Source organism: Canis lupus, chromosome 2 (genome assembly GCF_048164855.1).
Source record: "Canis lupus baileyi chromosome 2, mCanLup2.hap1, whole genome shotgun sequence".
In the NCBI taxonomy this organism is placed as follows: Eukaryota; Metazoa; Chordata; class Mammalia; order Carnivora; family Canidae; genus Canis; species Canis lupus.
Window position 1 is genome coordinate 27754277 of NC_132839.1, and position 23518 is coordinate 27777794.

At 35.0% G+C, this 23518-nt stretch overlaps 1 protein-coding gene across 9 annotated transcripts in view; it reads right to left on the minus strand.

The window, feature by feature from the left end:
- Nucleotides 1–23518, minus strand: part of ZFYVE16 (zinc finger FYVE-type containing 16) — a 59845-nt gene that overhangs the window by 16029 nt on the left and 20298 nt on the right. For 7 of the 9 annotated variants that reach the window (XR_012015430.1, XR_012015423.1, XR_012015419.1 and 4 more), the window contains 12 exons: nt 22631–22739; nt 19333–21581; nt 18036–18132; nt 14913–15074; nt 13086–13228; nt 10307–10685; nt 8755–8877; nt 7907–8062; nt 7137–7361; nt 2966–3048; nt 2062–2166; nt 1204–1351 (listed from right to left, as the gene is read on the minus strand). Coding sequence is in view for 5 of the 9 variants with exons in the window: in XM_072793711.1 (XP_072649812.1) it covers nt 1204–1351; nt 2062–2166; nt 2966–3048; nt 7137–7361; nt 7907–8062; nt 8755–8877; nt 10307–10685; nt 13086–13228; nt 14913–15074; nt 18036–18132; nt 19333–21581; nt 22631–22700 (3940 nt within the window). In the remaining 4 variants the exon portion in view is untranslated. Of the gene's footprint in view, nt 1–510; nt 865–1203; nt 1352–2061; nt 2167–2965; nt 3049–7136; nt 7362–7906; nt 8063–8754; nt 8878–10306; nt 10686–13085; nt 13229–14912; nt 15075–18035; nt 18133–19332; nt 21582–22630; nt 22740–23518 lie in introns of those variants that run through there. The other 2 variants (XM_072793735.1, XM_072793728.1) reach the window with 2 other exon arrangements.

Genomic DNA, 23518 nt, shown 5'->3' on the forward strand with positions numbered 1-23518 from the left:
CATATAAAGTGAAAAGTTATGTAGAATGCAGAAGGTTTTTTTTATACTAACAGAATCATCTCCAAGGTGTATTAAAAGAAAAAGCAAGAATGTAATGCATGTTAGGACTTGTTTAAAAAAGTGGAAGAAATTTCCTAAAAATTAAAAAATATATAAAAATAAAAATTAAAAAGTAGAAAAATATGTGTTTGCTTACATATTCCTGCAAGCAAAAACATTTCTGAAATGATATACAAAAAACTGATAACATTGGTTTTGGTTGCCTGTACGGAAGAGAAAAGGGTAGCCTCAGCATCCAGGGAGGAAAGGAGATTTTCCACTTATAACTTTCAAATTTCATAATACATATACTTATTCAACAAACAAATATTAAATAGTTGTTACATTTTAATAACAAAAGTATTAATGACATAAGTTAGAAAAATACAAAAGTGTAAATATCCAATATAAAACCATCTATTTAATAGATATATACTAATATAAGCAGAAAATATATTTAAATGTCCATAAAGGCCATATTTTTCTTTTGTTACTTTTTAAAACATATTTTCCAAACTTAGCATGTAAGTATATATTACCCTTATAATCAAAAGCTGCTATTTTATTAGCAGCCAGGATGTCAGACTATTTTAAGTGTTATTTTAAAATGTATTAATTTTATGAATACTCATCTCCACTTAACTTTCAATTTGTTAGGCCCTCTATTGCAAGGATTTGGCAATCACAGTAGTCACTGAAGCCATTCAGCCAGAATTGAGAGTAATGTTACTCACATATGCTACTCCACCATCTTTACCATTTCTAGATCCCCAACCACTTATAGTTTTATAAATCATTCTTCATCCTTATCCAGACTATACTCTCCTAAAAGGAGTTAGAACAGAGAGCAAACAAAAGTGACAAACATCTCATTCCAGAGAGAAATTACTGAAAATAAGAGTCCCATCATATGGGATAAATTAAACCTGAAGATACCAAGATAAACACAGTGTTCAAGTCTTTAAACCTAATGTAGCCCAAGGGGGAAAAAAAAAAAAAACAAATTAGAAGCTATTTTTAATCTGTTTAGCTAAAATGTTAAAGCATACTATATTATTACCATCAATTTAGCAAATAAGTAAAAAATATAATATATTTCCCCTTTAAAAGGAATTCCATATATTGAGGTAGTTTTACAGATTAATACTAGGAATCAACACTTACCTTTTCTAGGATGGCCAGTAGCACTGTTGGCCTGTGTTTGATAAATGCCATCATTTTGTACACAGACTAGGTGAGAATCTGCTTCAGTACTAAAACTGGCTCCAATGCTAATGACATGCTCATTAGAAGAATTTATAACCTTCATTACCTGGAAAAAAAAACAATACTTATTTAGAAACACTACTAACATGTTATTTCTTTATTAGTTACAATCATTCAAAGGGCCACATTTCTGACCTGCTTCATAATTATCAAGCTCTGGTCTGGACAACTCTAAGAATGTGATGGAAACATATGTTTTAAGATAAAAATCACCCAATTAATAGATAAAATAGTAAAGAAAAAGTTGTAAATAACAGGATTAAAACAAGTCCCTTGGGACTCCTGGGTGGCTCAGGGATTGAGCTCCTGCTTTTGGCTCGGGGCATGATCCCGGGGTCCTGGGATCGAGTCCCACGTCGGCATCTCCGCTGGGGCCTGCTTCTCCCTCTGCCTATTTCTCTGCCTCTCTCTCTCTCTCTGTGTCTCTCATGAATAAATAACATTTTTAAAAAATAAAAAACAAAAAACAAGTCCATTAGAAAACAAATCTAAAATTTCAAAAATATTTTTTGCCATTATGTATTAGACAGTCTGATTCAAAATAAATTTAACACATCTTATTTTTTTATTTTTCATTTTGTCCATTAATAAAAGGGAGCCCGACGTGGGACTTGATCCTGGGTCTCCAGGATCACGCCCTGGGCTGAAGGCAGTGCTAAACCGCTGAGCCACCCGGGCTGCCCAATTTAACACATCTTAAAGAAATCTAATGTTCAATAGTTATCTTTAAAATCTGCATGAAGAAGTTAAACTTACATCATTGTATTTTTTCCGAGGTATTTTTATGCAGCTCTTCCCCATTTCCATATGAATCAATAGCTGATCTATATTATGCAAGGTATACTGGTAATTCCGAAGGTCCTACATATAAAATAATGATATTTCCATAAGCCTTAAATTATCCATTAGCATTTTATCTACTCATTAAATCCTTTTTTAAGAGTGTCCATCATTTTAAGACTTGTGGTAGATACATAACTATCAAAATGCCACCCAGAAAGCAGTATCAACTGAAAAAAACAACTAATCCTTCCAACTACTCCACAATAGAAATAAAGAATATCATTCTCAGGAAGAATTCTGTACTATCTGGGGGTAATCTCTTTCTAATTACAGATCTTCCAAAATAAGTCTTCTCAGTAAACCTGTATAAACGAAAGTCCACTCAAATACTTTTCTACGGTTACAGATAAAACAATTACAGAAAAAAGAGGTAGGTAGGAGGGAACCTGAGATTATTTAATTCAATTCTTCCCATTACAAATGAGGAAACCTGGGCTACAATTTGCTCAAAATCACCAAACTAACTTAGTATACTAACACACTTTTACTGACACTACAACTGTGCAGATCTCATATTACCTAAATGTGAAAACACCGCAGCAGAATGAATCAAAAGATAATTACAATCAGGTACACATAAATTAGAAGATGTGTCCTAAAAAGCAATTTACTTAAAACAGAGCCCACTTATGCTAAATAAATTTATATTATAAATGAACTTACATTATACCAAATTAAAATAGGAAAATATGCTAAATAAATATAAATTTATTGTTATAAATATAATTTATTTACATATAAATAAATTATATGTAAAGTAACCTAAATAAAATTTTAAAGTAACAATGTAAAAACACTTAATAGTTTGATTACTCACAACAAGCAAGTTCATAATAGTGTGTCCTATTTCTCCAAAAAGAGGTTTCCGACCTCTGATACTCGTTAGAGGAGCAGGATATGCTATACACAAGAAAGGAAAACTGGTTACTTTCAATAAAAACCCCAAAAGTCTTGAATTTATTACTTTTAATTCTCATTTCTCAAACATTATGGATAAATACTACCTAATAATCATTTGGGGAAAATGAAAGATACATTAACCTACAGTATGTATTTACTGGATACTACACTGAACTGGGAACTTTACATACATGATCTTATTTAAGCCCTAAAACAACCCAGTGAGGCAAATAAGTCTATTCCGACTTTACTGATGGGAGAGTAAAGACATAGAGATTATTAAACTTGCTTATGGTGACTAAGTTAATAACCAGTGAAATAGATTTGAAATTAGGCTTGCTTGATTCCAAAGCACTTAATCTTTTCATTATACACAGTGTTCCCAGAAAATGATAATGGCTGGAAAATTACAGTAACTGGATAGAACTCTATAAAGTTCTGATAATTTATTTATTTATTTATTTATTTATTTTATTTTTTATTTTTTTTATGATAGGCACACAGTGAGAGAGAGAGAGAGGCAGAGACACAGGCAGAGGGAGAAGCAGGCTCCATGCACCGGGAGCCCGATGTGGGATTCGATCCCGGGTCTCCAGGATCGCGCCCTGGGCCAAAGGCAGGCGCCAAACCGCTGCGCCACCCAGGGATCCCAAGTTCTGATAATTTAAAGAGAAATATGAAGAATTCAAGATTTTTAAGGAATGCTCAATTGTATTAATTTATAGACGTAAGTAAACTTTTATAGTTCTTGGGTCAGCATGATAAAAGGGGCACACAGAGTCAGAGAAGGCAATGTAGAGAAATAGAACGAACATGGAGTCTATCACCTGACTACTCTTCTCTTTCTTTAAATATTTCTTTCTTTTTCTATAAATATTATTCACTAAAAAGGAAAAAGTATTTGGTTGAAAATGTACAAGGGCTTCTGGAAGAAAAGGTGGAAAGAGGAAGGTAAGACATTTCTATAATGATAAAAAGCAGAAGGCTTTCTACACTTCAGTTCTCAGCCTAGGTCATTAAGCAAACAAACCTCTCTCATACCTTTTATATCAATATACTTCCTTAAAATTCTAAGAAAATACATTACATGACATGATCTATTTTTAAAAATTTAAGTCATAGTAACTCACACTTTGTTATACCAACATATTTTTTAGTTTTGTTTTGTTTTCTAAGAATTTTTTAAAATTTATTGAGAGTCAGAGAGCACAAGTGGGCGAGGAGTGGAGGAGCAGAAAAAGAGGCAGACTCCCTTCCAGGAGGCCAATATGGGGCTCAATCCCAGGACCCTGAGATCACGACTGGAACCAAAGTCAGATGCTTAACTGACTGAGCCACCCAGGAGCCCCTATTTTTTAGTTTTTAAGAGGATAACTAAATTATTTAGAGGACAGAGGGTGCAGATTGTAAAAAAAAAAAAAAAAGGACATTAGTGTAAAAAAATATTAAAATGATAATAGATATGATTAAGATAAATGATGCCTTTTTACTCCATCTTTTATGAATGAAGGAGCATCCTTAACAACTTGATTGAGGTCACTTTATTTGAAACAGTATTTTCGAAAGGTTATAACTTAGAAAGATACTCTGTCAGAATTATAAAGAGACCTTATAAATCTTTTTTAAAAAAATTTTCATTCATGAGAGAGACACAGAGAGAGGGGCAGAGACACAGGCAGAGGGAGAAGCAGGCTCCCCACGGGGAGCCCAATGTGGGACTCGATTCCAGGACCCTGGGATCACGACCTCAGCTGAAGGCAGACGCGCAACCACCGAGCCACCAGGCGTCCCCCTTATAAATCATCTAATCCAATAGTGAATGCTATTCCAAATAGTCTCAACGCAAGTGTAGATAATCCCCACTTGAACATTACTAATTTCAGACCACTATTTTCAGTTTTTAATCTTGGGTCTTTAACTTTTGTCATTAGATCTTCTATATATCCATTATCTCTAACAAATACATATACACATATCACACTTCCAAGTTCATATCTAGAGGCATGGGCACCAATAACATCAAAATGTCAGTATATTTCAAATCCAGCAGTACACAATGAACTCAAAAAACAGCTAAGACTAATTAACTTCTATGTACAGGTTTCCCCCTAACCAAAAGTTTGCTTTAACCACTTTGCTTTTACAAAAGACCTGTTTTCACTAACTGAAATATGAAACAGATTTTTGTGTTTAGGAAATTGTAATGGTTGGGGTGGTTGGGTGGCACAGTTGTTTGAGCATTCGGCTCTTGATTTTGACTCAGGGCATGAGATTGAGCCCTGGATCAGGCTCCACTCTCAGTGCAGAGTCTGCTTGTGCCCCCCGCTCTCTGCTCCCCCCCCCAAATAAATAAATAAATAAATAAATCTTTAAACAACAACAAAAAAGACATGGTAATGGTTTCTTTGAATTAAAAGCCATTTTGGCTTACAAAAGGTTTCATAGGAATGTTCTACTTTTGAATGGTGGGAAAAACCTGTATAACTGGTGATTATTATCCTCATGGTCACTCAACAGCTATCCTAGCTTTGCAGCTCCAACCCCTGTGATCTTTTAAGAAGTCCCATAAGTTGCTTCATGATTCTCCTTCTTCGTGTGTGAGAAAAACAGATTTAGTATCTAGAAGTGATACTGACCAAAATACCGGTCAAACTTATAAATTATATGTTCCATGATGACTTAAGATTATTTTTGACCTAATTACATGTTCCATAATGACTTAAGATTATTTTTGACCTAACTTTCCATAAAAATAGGATTCAAAAAATTTTTAGCAGAGGCAAAATATCAGGCTGAATGTATGAAACAACGCAAAATAAACTTTCTTAAGCTCTGTAGTTTACCCTGTAAAACACCTGAGATGAAAAATTTTGACACTTCTTACACAACAGCATTACATATTTAAATCCTAAAATGGTGGGCTGCCTGGGTGGCTCAGTTGGTTAAGTGTCCAACTCTTGTTTTCAGCTCAGGTCATGATCTCACGGTTGAGATCAAGTCCTGAGCCAGGCTCTACCCTCAGTGGGAAGTCTGCTTAAGATTCTCTGTCTCCCTCTGCTCCTCCCCTGGCTCACATGTGCTCTTAATGCCCCCCTAAAATAAATAAATAAATCTTGGGATGCCTGGGTGGCTCAGTGGTTTAGCGCCGCCTTCGGCCCAGGGTGTGATCCTGGGGTCCCAGGATCGAGTCCTACACTAGGCTCCCTACATGGAGCCTGATTCTCCCTCTGCCTGTGTCTATGCCTCTCTCTCTCTCTCTCTCTCTCTCTCTCTGTGTCTCTCATGAATGAATGAATGAATGAATGAATAAATAAATAAATAAATAAATAAATAAATAAATAAAATCTTCCAAAAAATTAAATAAATCTTAAATAAATCAATCCTAAATGGTAAAGACTGCTCCTCCAAAATCAGAGTTTAATAAATTTGCCAAATAGATTTATATCTTTCATTGAATTTGTCCATTTTGAAATATTTTGTAAATCCCCTACATTTAATTTTCCTCCAAGAAAATACCTATTTAATTATATTAGAATCAAATGCCTAAAACTTCATTAGATACACTTTACATGCAATAAATAATTTCTTGAAAAAAGTCAGGGAAAAAGGGTGGGAATTCAAAAATTTTAACACTAAAAATGAAAAAAAAACCCACTAAAAATGATTTTGACTTAGAAATAACCATAAACTGGGACCATTATTCACAATCCTTCATATCTGGCTTTTATAATGTACACTAATTCAGAGGAGAAATCATTTACCTTCTTAAAATGTAAGAAACATAACAAAATGAACTCCCTATAATGTGAGCTTTTAAGAAAACTTTCCAATGTTTCAATATTTTGTTCTGAAATAATAAACAATTTTTAAGGTAAGTTAATATAATTATGAACATCTAGAACCTTCGTGACATACCAAGGCTATCTAGTCAACTTATTTGGTAAAATTCTATCTTAGAATTTTAAAAGTATATCAGAACAAAAACAGTCCCCTTAAATCAACTTTGATTTTAATGATATCCCTGAAATTCTTATTTTATATTTAGTACATTTAAACCTATGTGATTAACTTATTATTCTAAAACTTACCTTTATATTCTGCACCCAATCTCAACATTAAACGCATAGGAAAAACCTTTGCCCAGGGAATCTCTAGCTTCTGAATAAGAATTCCACAAAGAAAAGGATTACTTGGTAATAGCAGATCATCAAGTTTCTGAAAAGTAGGTGTAATAAACAGAAATCCTCCATGATCCTTGCTACTGAGAAAACTCTCAGTAAAAGTAATATTGTCCAAATTTTCTATGTATTTTCCTGGAAATAAAATCATGAATAAAAAAGATTTTAAGTTGTTTTAAAAGGCATTCTGAGTTTGAATGTCTCAGTATAAACTTTCTTAAATAACAGCGATATGGAATTTTTTTTATTTCCACTCTTGAAGAAGCATCTATTGAGTAACTTGTATGCACAAAGCTCAGTTATTCCTGGAAGTTGGAAATGGTGAACAAAAATTTGAAAATTGTTCTAACCATGGGTGGTTTTAAATTTTTCCCTTTACTGCATGACCATGTGAAAATTCATCATGTCCACCTCAATCTTATAAAGATACGTATATAGACAAGTATAAAAAAAAATCAAGGCAGCAAATATATTTCCATTTTTAAAATTAAAAAAACTGTAAGATAGTAATTACATAAAATGCTAGATTTAAGGAGACTGAAAATAACGACTAAAATCTTTTAAGAAATCAGCAATCTATTCACAAAATAAATCTTTAATACAGTTAGCATAGCCAAAAGCATAAATGACTTTAATTTATCCATTCCCCAGTCTGCATAGTTCAAAATAAAATGCTACACCTTTCAGAGCATCCTTATAGATGGTGATAAACAGTTTGAAGATGTCCTTTGGGATAGTATCTTCATTTGGCAAACATAGTAACAGAATAATAATTTCTGCCTGTCCCAAGCCATGCAATCCATTGGTTGAGAAGTACCAATATTTGTCTGAGGAATCTGAGGCGATAAAAGCATACAACTATAAATGTCAACTTCTAAGAACCAGAGAAACTAATATAGTTGTCCTTTGTATGAAGCACAACTTTTCAAATTCCTTATTTTCCTAAAATTCTCTTCACAAAAAAGCTTGAAACTGATTCATATAAGATTAATGTAAAAAAGAGAAAGGATGAAAGACTATCTTATGGAGTCAATAAATAACACTAAAATAAAAATAAACTAAAAGATGCATTAATATGCTGAAACGTAGTGGGTAAGAATCAAGTTTGTTTCAGAGAATGAAAAGCTGAGAGATTGATGAGTACTGAGGATTATTTACTTCCTTACTTTTAATTAGGTCACATGTCACTTACTTTAAAACTGTCTTTATTGCTACTGAATCAGGATTCTTGTTTAATTACCAAATTTCAATATATCTAAAAGCTATATGCAATACAGTCCCCTGTATCATAAGCATCAGGTACAGCTAGGAGCCCATAACCATAACCTAGGACTGAACTTGAAGGATACTAGTAAAAATCTTTAAGCTTTCAAGTCCCAATGAATATAAATTTGCAAAATCTATATTCATATGTAGCTGATAAATCAGCATCCAGTGCTGCTTACTTTTCATGGCTGCCAGTCAAAATTTAATTAAATTCAGAAATCCTACACACAACTTAGGCAAAGAAAAATCAATCATTACTTACAAAATACTAACTTGACATTCACCAGTAGATTAGCATTTAGGACAAATGTAACAGGATGAAAACTTTTGCCTTCAAGGAGCAAAATGATCTGCTCATGAGACGGGTGTTCCTCTACTACAGGCACTAAATCATGAAAGTAACATATTAGTTAGGATATGACTTCCTGTTAAATATGCTTACAATAAAAAAAGATTTATAAATCTACCAATGGCTTGATCAAATTTAATAACAAAAGCAAATTTATTTCATAAAAATCAGTCAATACTCTGGACAACTATTATATACTCATTTTTACTTTCCTACTTATATAAAGATTAAATTGTAATACATATAAATTCTGAAATATTATATATATAGTTATAGAAGATATGTTGATTAAATAGCATATTTATACAATTTTAGTCCCTATACAACTTTAAAACAAACATTTTTGTGAAGTGGATTCCAGACTGCAAGGTACTCCAATTATAAATTCTGAAATTCACAACTCTTAAGGTAATCCAGACTCAAGTTGTATATACTGCTTGCTACCATATGCCCTTTGTCAGTGACCAAGTGTCAAAGAAAGATCTTAACAATCAACAGGAAAATATGTATGGCATGCAAAGTATAGGACTGAAGGCATTTCTGCCACTATAACTAGGCTCATGAAATAGCTCCCAGTGACAGAACAAATATCCTAAGCTTAATTCCTATATTATCATGCACAGAACATAATCATTTCAGGTTGCAGAATGCAGCATAATGTCAGGGGTGACAAGGATGTATCCTAGAGAACTACTCTGAAGTGGGAGGTAGCCACAGAATCTCCAACTTGGAAGGACCTTAGAGATCAAATAGGCTCTCATCTTTTACATAGGAAACTGAAGCCCAAAGAGATTAACATGCTTCAAGTCACAGATGTATTAATAAGTAGCAGAGGAGGAACTAAAACTCCTAGCTCTGCTGTCCAATCCAATACTCTCTTCTTTAGGCACTTTGCTCCTTAAAAAAAAAAAAAAAAAAAGGGCAAGGAGGCTGGGAAAAAAATGATATGAAGTCAAAACTCTAATACAATGGAAATATTTTCAGGATTAAAAGTGTAGGGACCCCTGGGTGGCTCAGTGGTTGAGCGTCTGCCTTTCACTCAGGGTGTGACCTGAGATCCTAGATGGAGTCCCACATCGGGCTCCGTGCATGGAGCCTGCTTCTCCCTCTGCCTGTGTCTCTGCTTCTCTCTGTCTCTCATGAATAAATAAATACAAATCTTAAAAGAATTTTTTTTTAAATATATGAGTTTCCCTGTCAAACTAAACTTTTGCCTCATTCTAAATTAGGGACTCAAAATGAAATCAATGAGTCATATTCATTCACCTTGAAAGTAAAGATCTTTTTAGAATTTGGTTTCACATAAGACTTTTTGTAAAAGCTGAAGATACATGTCATGGTACATAGTCCAACCAAATCGCCTCAGCTTAAAAAAATACATTTCATATATCACAAAATTCACCAATGTTTTTTCAAAAGAAAAAAAAAAAACCCCTCTTTTTAAAATTTAAATAACTTATCCTACCTGATCCCTTTTCTCCAGATGCAACCAGAAGAGGTGGCAAACTGTCCTCATCATTAGGTAGAAGACTAATCTTATTGCAAACATTCTTGTCAATACCACACAGTAACCTATAATCCGAAGTACTAGCAACAGGTAAATTGCTGGGAACTAAGACACCAGTAGGACTAGGTGGTCCCTCAATTTCTGCAAAAACATCATCATTTGGTGTAAAAGAACAAGAAGTAGGTAGCCCCTCAGTTCCTGTGTTTGTAGGCAGTTTCTCCACAGATGGAACCTGAGAAATAGGACTCTGAATTATCTCATTTCTTGTAATATCTTCTATCTCATTGTTTGCTTTTTCCACTGTAGTAGAATGGGCATGATCCACTGTATTTACTGTCTGTAAAATATGGAATTAAAAAAAAACCAAAAAACTATTAGTTCATATTCTCTGTTCAACTGCGAAATGCTGAGCTCTATAGCCAAAGACACTTTTTAAAAAAAGATTTTATTTACTTATTTGAGAGAGTATGAGACAGAAAGAGAGACAGAGAGAGAGAACGTACGTGCACAAGCAGGAGGGAGGGGTAGAGGGAGAAGCAGACTCCCCACCGAGCAGGAAGCCCGATGTGGGACTCAATCCCAGGGCCCTGGGGTCATGACCTGAGCTGAAGACAGACACCTAACTGAATGAGCACCTAGGTGCCCTAAAGATACTTTTGTAATAAGAGTAAAGAAAACTAAAATAGGCTCAGAAATTCCTCAAAAGCCACATTTGCCAAGAAATAGTACCATTTTGCTCCTTTAAATTCAGAAGAGTTAAGTTTAGCTTTATCATATGATATATTCAGGTAGTATTAATAACTTTAATTTTATAGACTAGAGGGATGCCTGGGTGGCTCAGTGGTTGAGCATCTGCCTTCAGCTCAGGGTGTGATCCTGGGATCTGGGATTGAGTCCCACATCGGGCTCCTTGCAGAAAGCCTACTTTTCCCTCTGCTTCTCTCTGTCTGTCTCTGTGCCTCTCATGAACAAAGAAGTAAAATCTTAAAAAAAAAAATGTTATAGACTAGAAAAAGGAGGCAAGGAGAACTTCAGGATCCTGTATCATATCACACAGTAAGCAAACTAAGTTCAACCCAGCTCTCCTCCTGACAACAGCCAAAAAGTCTTGTGTAGGGAAAGGTAGCAAGAGAGAGATCAGGGGAGAAGGCAGGGAGGGGAGTGGTTAGGAAGCAAGAATGATAGGTATATTCCTCAACAGTCATCACCAATAAGCAATACTTCAAGCTGGTTTCAATAAAGCACCCCCCCCCTTTTAAACTGGCCAAATCTGAGTTAGTATTAAACGAGAGGCATTTATGAACTCAAGTAAAATTTACTAGGCTGTTTAGAACTTTCATTTTGTTAAAATATCGATTGAGGATAGGTGCTAGCTAAGAAACATACTTGTGATAATTAGGGCTATTTGGAAATTCTAGCTCATGAACCCTTAGTGACAAACAACATACATTTATATGGTATGTGAAACAGAGCAGGATACATACCAATCTTGTCTAATGCATACACCTAAGATAAACCAGGTAACTGGCACAGAGTAGATGCTCAATAAATGTTTACTGAATAACAGCATTCCTACTTCATGTCTGAATACTTGTTTCTATGAATATTTTGCTACTTTACCACGAAAGTTCTTAGTGGGCTAGATTCTGTATTACATACCTTTTATTTAACACCTAAAACATTTGTGTAAATGCAAACATAAATACCACTATCAGATATTTTACTGAATGTCTGAAAATCATTAAACAAATATTAGCCTAAATTATATTACTAAATCTCAGTTCTATTTCCCTATACCAAAGGTTCTTAAAATGTGTTTTCTAAAGTCGCCAAGACTTTATTTTTTTATTTTTTATTTTTTTTATTTATGATAGTCACACACAGAGAGAGAGAGGCAGAGACATAGGCAGAGGGAGAAGCAGGCTCCATGCACCGGGAGCCCGATGTGGGATTCGATCCCGGGTCTCCAGGATCGCGCCCTGGGCCAAAGGCAGGCGCTAAACCGCTGCGCCACCCAGGGATCCCGCCAAGACTTTAATAAAGGGAGTCAGTGAGGTCTTAAGATTTTCTTCATATAATTTAACCGAAAACAACATATCAAAACAGATTGAATGTAGAAGCAGATGTGAGAATTGTTTATTAAGCCAGATACCAAAGAATTTTGCAAAAATGTAAAATGGTATTATTCCTCTCACTAAACTTTGTTTTGAAATGTTTCATAAATATTTCCATGAATATAACAAACTTAAATTAATTTTTTCACAATTTTAATTAAACAAATAAGTCTATTTATTTAGTTTTTAAATAGGCTCCATGCCCAGCATGGTGCCCAAATGCAGGGCTTGAACTCATAACCCTGAGATCAAGAGCTGGATACTCAACTGACTGAGCCACCTAGACACCCCACACAATTTTAATTTTAATACAGTAATGATCACTAGATATAACCCACATAATCTATAGCTCTTTGAAGTTCTCAATAACTTTTAAGAGCATAAAGGGGTCCGGAGACCAGTAAGTTTGACAATTATTACCTTATTTTATTTTTTTATTTTGACAATCATTACCTTAAACCAACATTTAAAAAGGTAAAATCTAAAATATATTCACTACATCATATATTTCTCATTTTAGGAAGCTCACAGCATTGAAAAATAAGTACTCTAATAATCACACTACAAAATATATTTAAAAGAAAATGTTATTAAATTAACAGGTTGTTCTTTAGCTTCCTTACCAAGGGCGTATCAGGTAAGAGAGGACTAACGTCTTCAGAACATCTTTTACTTCCAGATGATAACTTTGTTGTATCTGCAACTTCACCATTGGGCAGTATACCATCTGCGAACCATACTCTCTTCTGTTCTTTGGAGCTTAATCCTAGAATCAGTTTAAAAAGTAAAGTAGTACTTGAATTTGGTATATTGCAATGATTTAATACTAAATCATTGGGAAATGTTTTCAAAACCTTTTTGCTATCCATTGGGAAGACCTGCCTTCTCAGGGCTGCAAAGGCCTACAGAAATATCCTTTTGTGATTCAGCTACCCAGAATGGAAGTTTTTTCCTAATTTATACAAAAGGCAGGAGTAACCCTAGGAATCATATACTGAGAAAGAGTGGATAATAGAGGTTATATCTTTAAGACAGTCGGGGCAGATTTAAAGCCTGTATCACCAAGTGAAGAATGAATGAAATTTAAAGACTAAGGCACAAGGTGGAAAAATGTAGACTGGAGCATGGCAGATAAGCAAAGAAAAACATGGGAAGAACAGAAAAAAGTATAAAAAATCTAAAAAATAAAACAGGATCACTTGTGCATTTTAAAAAATTCTTAAAAAAAATAAAAAAGAAATAAAAAATTCTTTATTTAAAAGAGGTCACTTCTTGGGACACCTGGGTGGCTCAGCGGTTGAGTGTCTGCCTTCAGCTCAGAGCGAAGAGACAGCGGCAGAGACAAGGCAGAGGGAGAAGCAGGCTCCATGCAGGGAGCCCGACGTGGGACTCGAACCTGGGTATCCAGGATCACGCCCTGGGCCGAAGGCAGGCGCCAAACCGCTGAGCCACCCAGGGATCCCGTAAAGAGCTTTTTTATTATGGTAAAATATATATATAGAAACAGGGTTTTTTTTTGTGTGTGTAGAAATAGATTTTTTTTTTAAAGATTTTATTTATTTATTCATGAGAGACACTCAGAGAGAGGCAGAGACACAGACAGAGGGAGAAGGAGAAGGAGGCTCCAAACAGGGAGCCTGATCCCAGTACTGGATCCTAGGTCTCCAGGATCATGCCCTGGGCTGAAGGCAGACGCTCAACCACTGAGCCACCTACGTGTCCCAGAAACAGATTTTTTTTTTCCAGAAACAGATTTTTAAAGAAAGGGAGATACACCAGTTATTTACCTATTGTCTCTCAAACCCAAGCCCAGTCTTCTATAAGGTGCTCTTTGATGCAAGGGTGAAGTCTGGAAAGTGCAACTTCCAGACCCCCTTGCTGGTTGGCTCTGGTCATGTTCTGCCAATAGCATTGGTGGGAGAGTAGAAGGTGGGAGGAGAAGGAATTCTGTTCTAGTTCCTGCCAGGATCCTTGCAGCAGCAGCAGCACTAGATATAGGTGCATGCCTTATAATTTTCAGTATTCCTAACATCAAGCCTGGAACACTCCTTCATTCAATTGAACACTAACCCCGTGAACCTTGATGATGGTTCCAACATTTGCCACTTGGTGTTCTCCCAGAAATCACACCAGTCACACCCTGAATCCCAGGTCCAAGAGCCAAATACCTCTTAGTATTCCTGCACTGAGTTCTAGATTATTGCCCTTCACCTTTCATCATTCCAACCCTAGAAGTACTGGTTTTTTACTGTGGTTAGTATCCCTGAGTCGCTTGAACATGCCCCTTTTGCTCTTCCAATCTTCTAACAAACATACATACTCTGCAGTCCCTGTACCAAATTCCTTGTAATATCTAGTCCTGGCTCTCTTTCCTCACTAGATCCTATCAAACTAGAAATTCCATTAAAAAATTATCTTTAGTCTAAGAAACAGCATTTTCTTCTAGTTACCTTCAACATTTGGTTGTTTAAGTGCTGAGATGGGTAAAGTTGTAGGTGAAGGTATACTGGATGTTTGAGTCTCCTGAAGAGGCTGGGTGGTGGCACATTCATCAAAATGATTAGATTTAAGATTAGAACCAGTTGGACTCATCATCCTTTCAAATGCCTGAGCTAGAAAGGGGGAAAAATATTAAAATACTTTTGAACTTCAAAGTAAATTATGATAAATTATCTATTTTTCAAGTTGTAAGGAGAAAGAAATCAATGGCTAAGCAAGAAAAAGAAGTGGCACTTGGCAAAGATAATGTCCTTACTCCAGGTGGCAGCACCCTGCTTCAGTATAAGCTACTAATTAGTTATTTCAATATTATGTTTGGCATATGTTTATCTAAAGAAAATAACTGTTATTTAATATGACTGTCTCTGTTTTTGTCCTTGTACTCCTACAATCTATTTTTAACATAGCTCAGAGTGATTCCATTAGGACTAAATCCTATCACATTATTTTTCTCTTTAAAATCTTTAAATGGCTTCTCAAGTGGAGTGAAGATTTCAATTGTTGTGCTCACAAAACCCTATGTACTCTACATCCGTACTTCCTCTACCTTCCCACTCAGTTCCTTGACCTCATCTCTCATTACAATCCCACTTGTTCATTATGATCCAGCCACCCAGACCTCCTGGTTCTTCAACAAGTCAAGCACTCCCCCTAGTTTAGGCTTTGCTTTTATTATTCTTTCTGCCTACACTGTTCTTCCCATAAATACTCACATAGCTTTATTCTCTCCCTTCTCACATGTCATATTATCATAAAGCCTTACTCTGCCCACCATTAAAAAAAATACTACCTGTTGGGACACCTGGGTGGCTCAGGGGTTGAGCATCTGCCTTGGGCTCAGGGCGTGATCCTGGAGTCCTGGGATTAAGTCCACATAGGGCTCCCTGCATGGAGCCTGCTTCTCCCTCTGCCTGTGTCTCTGCCTCTCTCTGTCTCTCATGAATAATAAATGAAATCTTAAAAAAAATACTACCTCTTACCACCAATCTGTTACTATTTATCCCTCTTACACTCTCTTTCACTTAGGATCACCATCTGATATTCTCTTTGCTTACTGTCCATTTCTCCCCACATTCCTAAACTCCATGAGATCATAGGCTCCATTAGAAGAGGAGTATATTCTGTTCACAGTTGGAGCTCCAAAATACAAAACAATGCTTGAATTTTGCTGAAGGATTTTTCATCCAAATGGCATGGAACAGAACTGATAGCTCTCCCTTCATCCTTTCTTCAAACCAATCTGCTCTAAATGTTGCCACTGCTAAAGTAATCCTCCTCAAATGCCACTGAATCATAGAACTCTCATGAAATGGCTTCAACTCACCAAATAAAATCCATAATCTTACTCCAGGTTTTGAATAATGTCCAACTTGCTTTTGAGTAATGTCCAAATCTACCTATTGGCACTCACATGCAGGCTTTCCACAAATTTATATAGTCTCAGCACAACTTCCTCATTACCCATAATCTCTAATTAAACTATCTTTTCTTCAAGTCTTTCATGGAGTTTGTCTTACAACCCTTGAGCCATCTTTCGCATCTTATTTAATAACATTATTTTAAATGATCACTCCTAACATCTTCAACCCTAAGGCTGATATTAAAATAACTTGTATTTGTTTTCTTGTGGTGTATAAATCAGTGTTAAATAGAACCATAAGTGAAAATACATGCTATAAGATATCATAACAGAATAAATAAAACAGACAACTAGATAAGCAAATTCATTTCAAGATATTTTCTTTGATAAACCAAAGCATGATCTCAATATCCTACTGAGTCTCTTTAATGGCTATATTTTGTCCTTTTCTGGAATCTTATAGTCAAAATTGTTCTAATGTTCACCCAAAAATCTGACCTGTCAACTCAAATAATGTTTCAAATCTTCATGGCTACTTTACTTTTTTTTCAAGTAGGAAAAGAGAATTATACAGGAACTTGCTTTCATATGTTGTTCTCATTCTAGCAGGCTGTCTGGCTAAACAGCCTCAGCTGGCTTCTAGGCTACTGAAACAGCACAGGAAAAAACAACTAAAAAGTCTTAAACTAACCTCTTCATAAACAATGCTGGTTAGATGGAAATTTAAGAAGTTTACACTCTATTATCTTCCAGAGCAGAGGTCAACAGCAGGGAGAAAAGCAGCTTACCTCAGTCTAATAGACTCACATCAGAGCTTTTTGGAGAATTGCTGAAAAAATTTATCTTCATTCAAAAGAGAAAAATAAATTATCAGGTATTTATTCTCCTGGCTAACAGGAAGCAGCACCTGAGCTAGTTATACAGGTCTGATATTAAAAAGTCCCAAGTAATAGTTGCTGGGAATTAAAGTGTCAACAAATCTTTGAAAATGCCAAGAAGTACTCAAAAAAAGAGCAAATGTGTATTTGAGAAAGAAAAACACAGTACAACACAGACACACAAAGACACACACACACACATACACTGTGAGAACACAAGTAAGACCACCATGATTATTACTGATAATCATAGCTAAGCTAGGGAGCCAGAAATAAAGTGAAATACATACAAACTAAACCTATAACTGGAGAAGGGAAAAACATATATGAGATAAACATGTACTAATACTATGACAGTCCTATGAATTTTATCTATAAAACCATAAATATTACTACCTTATTTTGTATTCCCATTTTAGGTTATAATTTTCAAAAGGGTGGGAACTATTATTTTGCCTTAAGCTATTAATTTATAACACTGAATACTACTTATCATTAAGAATTCTATAAAAGTTTAGATTAAGATGATAAAGATGACAATGATGATGACAAAACAAATAGGGAGATGAAATGCAGCATTCAGGGACTTGGTACCTGTTAAAAGTTAATGAACTGCCACTCCAGAAACTGAATGTTTCCTTTCCAAATTGGTAGTATTAATTGTGAGAGTAGAACAAAAAGAAGAGAAACCAAGCCATGGGATGTCCCACCTAAACCAGATAAGTCAACACTAGGTCCTCGCCTTAAGAAAATAAAGAAGTTTATCTTTGTCACAATCCGATTGTCTTTATGATATATTCAGTTACTGGAAGAAAATGTGTCAGGTTAATACTCACCTTTACTAATAGTCTCAAAGCAGACTACACACACTCTTGCTTCCTTTTCTAGATATTGTAGTTTACACTTCCTATTACAACAGACACCACAAAATACCTATAAAGAATAAAATATCAAATTTGTTTATACCTATGGGAGGCAGGAGGAGAGGAGGCCCAATATCTATTTTTCTGATTATACAAATAATTTTTCTACATCATAATCATAGACAGTTATTAAAATTATTATTTTTATTTGTTTTACTTCAATGCAGTTTCTGCAATTTAAAATTTTGTCTCTGACCAGAATTCCTTTAAATCAATCCTGTTAACTGGAAAAGAACAAAAATTTTCTTTAATGAATAAGTTTATAATTTAAAAGCTTTCTGTAGTCCTTTATTCAAAACTTTTATTTTATTTTATTTATTTATTTATTTATTTTTATTCAAAACTTTTTTTTTAATTTATTTTTTATTGGTGTTCAATTTACTAACATACAGAATAACCCCCAGTGCCCATCACCCATTCACCCCCACCCCCCGCCCTCCTCCCCTTCTACCACCCCTAGTTTGTTTCCCAGAGTTAGCAGTCTTTATGTTCTGTCTCCCTTTCTGATATTTCCCACACATTTCTTCTCCCTTCCCTTATATTCCCTTTCACTATTATTTATATTCCCCAAATGAATGAGAACATATAATGTTTGTCCTTCTCCGACTGACTTACTTCACTCAGCTTTATTCAAAACTTTTAAAAGTAGAATGCTATTATTTTTCTAAAAGAGAGAAGAGTTGATGTAAGACCAACATAATACTGAAAAATGCTGAATAAAAAAAAATGCAATGTTATTTCTATACCCTTAGAGTTTACAGACAAGACAGAATGCAATCAAGGTCAGCTTCAGCATTCTGAACCTTGTGGCAGTCAATTTGCTTCTTTTCCCCACAGTGTTTCCCTAGGTGTAGATTGTAACACTAACTGCAGGGGAGTCTTGAAATTAATTCAATGACACAGGGAGATATGACTGAATTTGGGATATCTCATGTGTCAATGTTAGAGGGATGAAGACATATTCTTAGATTTCACAAAAAACTAGTAATTAGCATTCCTCATTTCCCAGTATATCATACTCATGACAATGTGACATTTATACACCCTCAAGCAATCTATAAAATGACAGTGCTTTATATATTTCCATCTAGGTGAAAAATGATTTTAAACTAACCAAAACTTTCAATCATCTATTAATCAGTTTTTTTGTCACATTAAATTTCATTTATAATGTTTCAAAAGAATTAAAGACAAAGATTTTTTAACTTACTTTCCCACATGCTCGGCAATGATGTCGCCGTTTTGTGAAAGTAAATTTGACTTGGCAGTTCATACAGTTTGGAGCTTCTGAATCAGGAACCCAAGTAGGTTGTTTCTGGCCCAAAACGAGGCCTTCTTTGCAAGTGTTTGCAGGTAGAGATTCTTCATTCACAGTTACAAAAGTGGATCCACCTTCAAAATTACTTTCTATGTCGATGTAATTAGAGTTGAAGCTAACCTGAGGATCAGTTGTAGCATCGGGAGTACAAGTAGTTGGAACAATCGTATTTGTTATGCTGGGCTCACTTTCAGGCATATTTGGAACATCTGGTTTATTTGGTTCCTTTGAACCTCTTGGTCTTGATGGAATGTTAAACAATTGCTTTGGTCTGGCCCCTCCAACATGAATAGACTGATTGTTAATATCAGAGACTGATAATTCATTTGTAATCTCAGATTTACTGTTAGATAACCCTTGTTCAACCAGAATTGTATTTTTTTCCCCTAAAGAAAGGCCACCATTTTCTGTTGTATTCTGTTTATCAATTGTTTCACATATCATATTAATACCAGGGCTTTCTCCATTAGCTCCTGTTTCAGCATTGAAATACATATTATTGATGCTTCCATCATCTAGGCCTTTCATGTCTATCTGATTCATTTGAGATTTTGAGTCATTTGCACTTTCTTCAAATGATTTTATGTTATTAGTCTGGAGATATTGTTCAGTCAGAAAGGCATCAAGTTCAGCATCACTAATTAATGCACCACTTTTCATGCCTTCATCAATATTAAAGTAATCTAAGTCTTGCCCATCGATATCATTGCTTGAAAAAGGGAAACCTTCACAAGAATCAGGAAACTCTGGTGCATTAGCCCCAGAAAGCTCCATTTGAGATTCTGTAGCTGCAGAAGAATTTGTGTTACCAGGGTAATCCAAAGACTCAACTCTGATTATCATCTGGTTGGACTCTACCTTTCTATCTCCTACCTGTTCAATTATGTTTTTACATTTTTCCTGTTTCAAAAGATCATTTTCCTTTAATGGTTCCTCACCCAGAATAACACTCTTCTGTATTTCTTCATGTACTACATCTTGTATGTTATCTTTATGTTCATTCTGTAGTAAACAATCACCATGCGCTTTATTTTCAATTAATGATCCACACAAAGACCCAGGTACTGGAAGACAAGTCAGTGAGGAGTATATCTCTTCATCTGAAACATGCAGAGTTGGAGAGGAATCTTGGATTACATCTTGATTATCTTTAAGATCCATATCTCTTGAACCTTCTTTTGCAGCCTGTTTTATAAATACAGCAGTCCTATCTTCCTGAAAGGAAAAGTCAGGTAATTTGAAATTTTCATCTTTTGCATTTGAATCCTTTACGTATAAATCCTCATTTTTTGGAAAACTGCAAGGCAAAGCACTTGTGTGGTCTCTTTCTTTTAAACATTCTGTGGCAGCTATGACTGCCACATCTACTTCCTCTTCTACCAAACAGTTATTGGCTTTCTGTAATACACATGGCTGGTCCCTGTGCTGTAGGTTGTCTTTGGCATGAAACATTTTGGAACTTTGTTGAGTCAAAGCAGATGGCATGTTCAAATCAACAACTGGTTCTAACTGATTAGAGATCTTTTGATCTTTTAAATTCTCTTTTCCACTGTAATTACATGAATCTGAAGCTGTTGTATCTACTTTTATACCCAATTCTTCAGCTCCACTGATTTCTCTATTTTGCAATTCAGAGTTGACATCATTCTGTTCCTCTCTGACAGTATTATTACCACGGTCGGTTGGAGAAGCACAGAGAGTTTCTGACACTGAAGATAAATCCAATCCAATCAAAGAATCTGCGCTAGACTTAAAATCATCTGGCAATAACTGTTTAATATCTTCTTCACTATTAGTTACATGAACTAAGTTACCCATGTCGCTTATCAGATCACAGACAGGTTTATTACATCGTCCTATAGAGAGAGGCTGGATTTCATCTGAAGTGCCACCATCCACAGAAGAAAGGAGATCAAGTCCTGTTACATTTTTTTCATTTTGTATGGAAGTTAGTCCCTCGAGTGTTTTGTTCAGGGAAATCTGATTTGTTTCATAGCATGTTTCTGATGAGGCACAACAATTAATGCATTGTTGATCCTTCTGTAGCAGTGAAGTCAGTTGTGAGGAAACCAACTCTGAAGAAACTGAACAGTGGTTAGAACCAAATGCATTTTGCTCATCTTGAACATAGTCTTGTTCATCTAATTAAAACAGAGATATAATGTTATTCATGAAAGTCAAAGCAAAATTATCACAGAGATAATTATGTTTTATAAGTCTTCTAAATTAACTAAACTTTTGTTTGGAACAAAGATAAAGACTACTCTTTTACAAAATGATAATAATCTCCAAAAGTATTTTTGTTTAAACTACTTGGGAGTTTTTACTTTTCAGATGTCACAATGTAATAGAAATTCCACCCAAAATGACTCAGTTGCACTATAAAATCCAGACCAAGGAAGAGCTGAAAAACAATATAACATTTTGGTTCTCTCTCTAGTTTCCTAGTCTTCATTATCAGATGAATGGAACAACATCTCTCACATTAATGAAATGCCAATTTATGTAAAGTTTTCAAGTTGTTTTTTTAGCTGGCTTATTTGTTGATTTTAAAGGTCTTTCTCTTAGTTAAATTTGTACCTGTAGAGAAAACTTCTAGTTTCCTTACTTCTATTTCTGGCTATTGGTTCTATTTAGTATAAGAATAGACTAATATAGGGGTAGCCCAGGTGGCTCAGCGGTTTAGTGCCACCTTCAGCTCAGGACGTGATCCTGGGGACCCGTGATCGAGTCCCATGTCAGGCTCCCTGCCTGGAGCCTGCTTCTCCCTCTGCCTGTGCCTCTGCCTCTCTTTTTCTGTCTCTCATGAATTAAAAAAAAAAAAAAAAAAAAAAAGAATAGACTAATATATAATAAAATGTGAATTTCTTTTTTTTTAATTTTTATTTATTTATAATAGTCACACACAGAGAGAGAGAGGCAGAGACACAGGCAGAGGGAGAAGCAGGCTCCATGCACCGGGAGCCCGACGTGGGATTCGATCCCGGGTCTTCAGGATCACGCCCTGGGCCAAAGGCAGGCGCCAAACCGCTGCGCCACCCAGGGATCCCTAAAATGTGAATTTCTTATACCATATAATCATGTGACCCCAACCGAAACCAAATTTTGCTAAGAGTACTCTGTATCTGAGATAACCGAATCACAGATACTTAAAAATTCCATTAGTAGCAAAAATTAAAAATCAACAAACCTGGATTCTGTTCAAAATCATCAAGGAGTTTGTCCAAGTCACTGACTGCTGCTTTAAAATAACTGTCCATCCTACTTGTAGACTTATTCAGAATTTAATCCTTATATGCCTAGGAAATAAAAAGTTATTATAGTTCATTTAATTCTCTAACATATAAATATTATGCCACCTAACTGCATACAAAGAAACATAATCAGGGAACAGACACAAACAAGTTGCTTTGAAGAATTTACAATAATTCATGAAAACCAACTCTAACAACATAACATACATACATATGGTATTGTAAATTTTAAAACACTTATCTAAGTACCCATGTTACTTAAGTTACATAAGACAAAGAAGAGTTCATAATTGAAAGCTAAAAACAGTTGTAAGTATCACATACCAAATAATATAAATATATAACACAATAATATGAAATATACTGCAAATAAAAATACTTCATATAAAAACTTGTGGGATTCAGCAAAAGTGGTACTTCAAATGCTTAGAGCTTTAGATGCTTCTATCAGAATGGAAGAAAAATTGAAGACTAATAAGCTAAGAGCAGGAGTTAAAGAAACAGAAAATGAACATACGAGAGAGGTACAAAAAAAGTTAGTTTTATAAATAAAGTAGGTAAACCTCTGAGCTGTGCCAAGAACTCCCACATGAGTCTGAGACACCTTAAAGGAATCTATCAGTGACTAAAGGGATAAAATTAAAAGAACATAGCAGCCTAGTTGAAGGAGCTCCTACTATCTTAAATGGGACAAAAAAAAAAAAAAAAAAAAAAAAAGGACAACCAAACATTCAATGAATGTAGGCTACAAAGGACTGAACACAAATCAAATAGCTAAAAAAAACAAGAGATCATAGTGATATTAAAAACAAAAACAAATAACA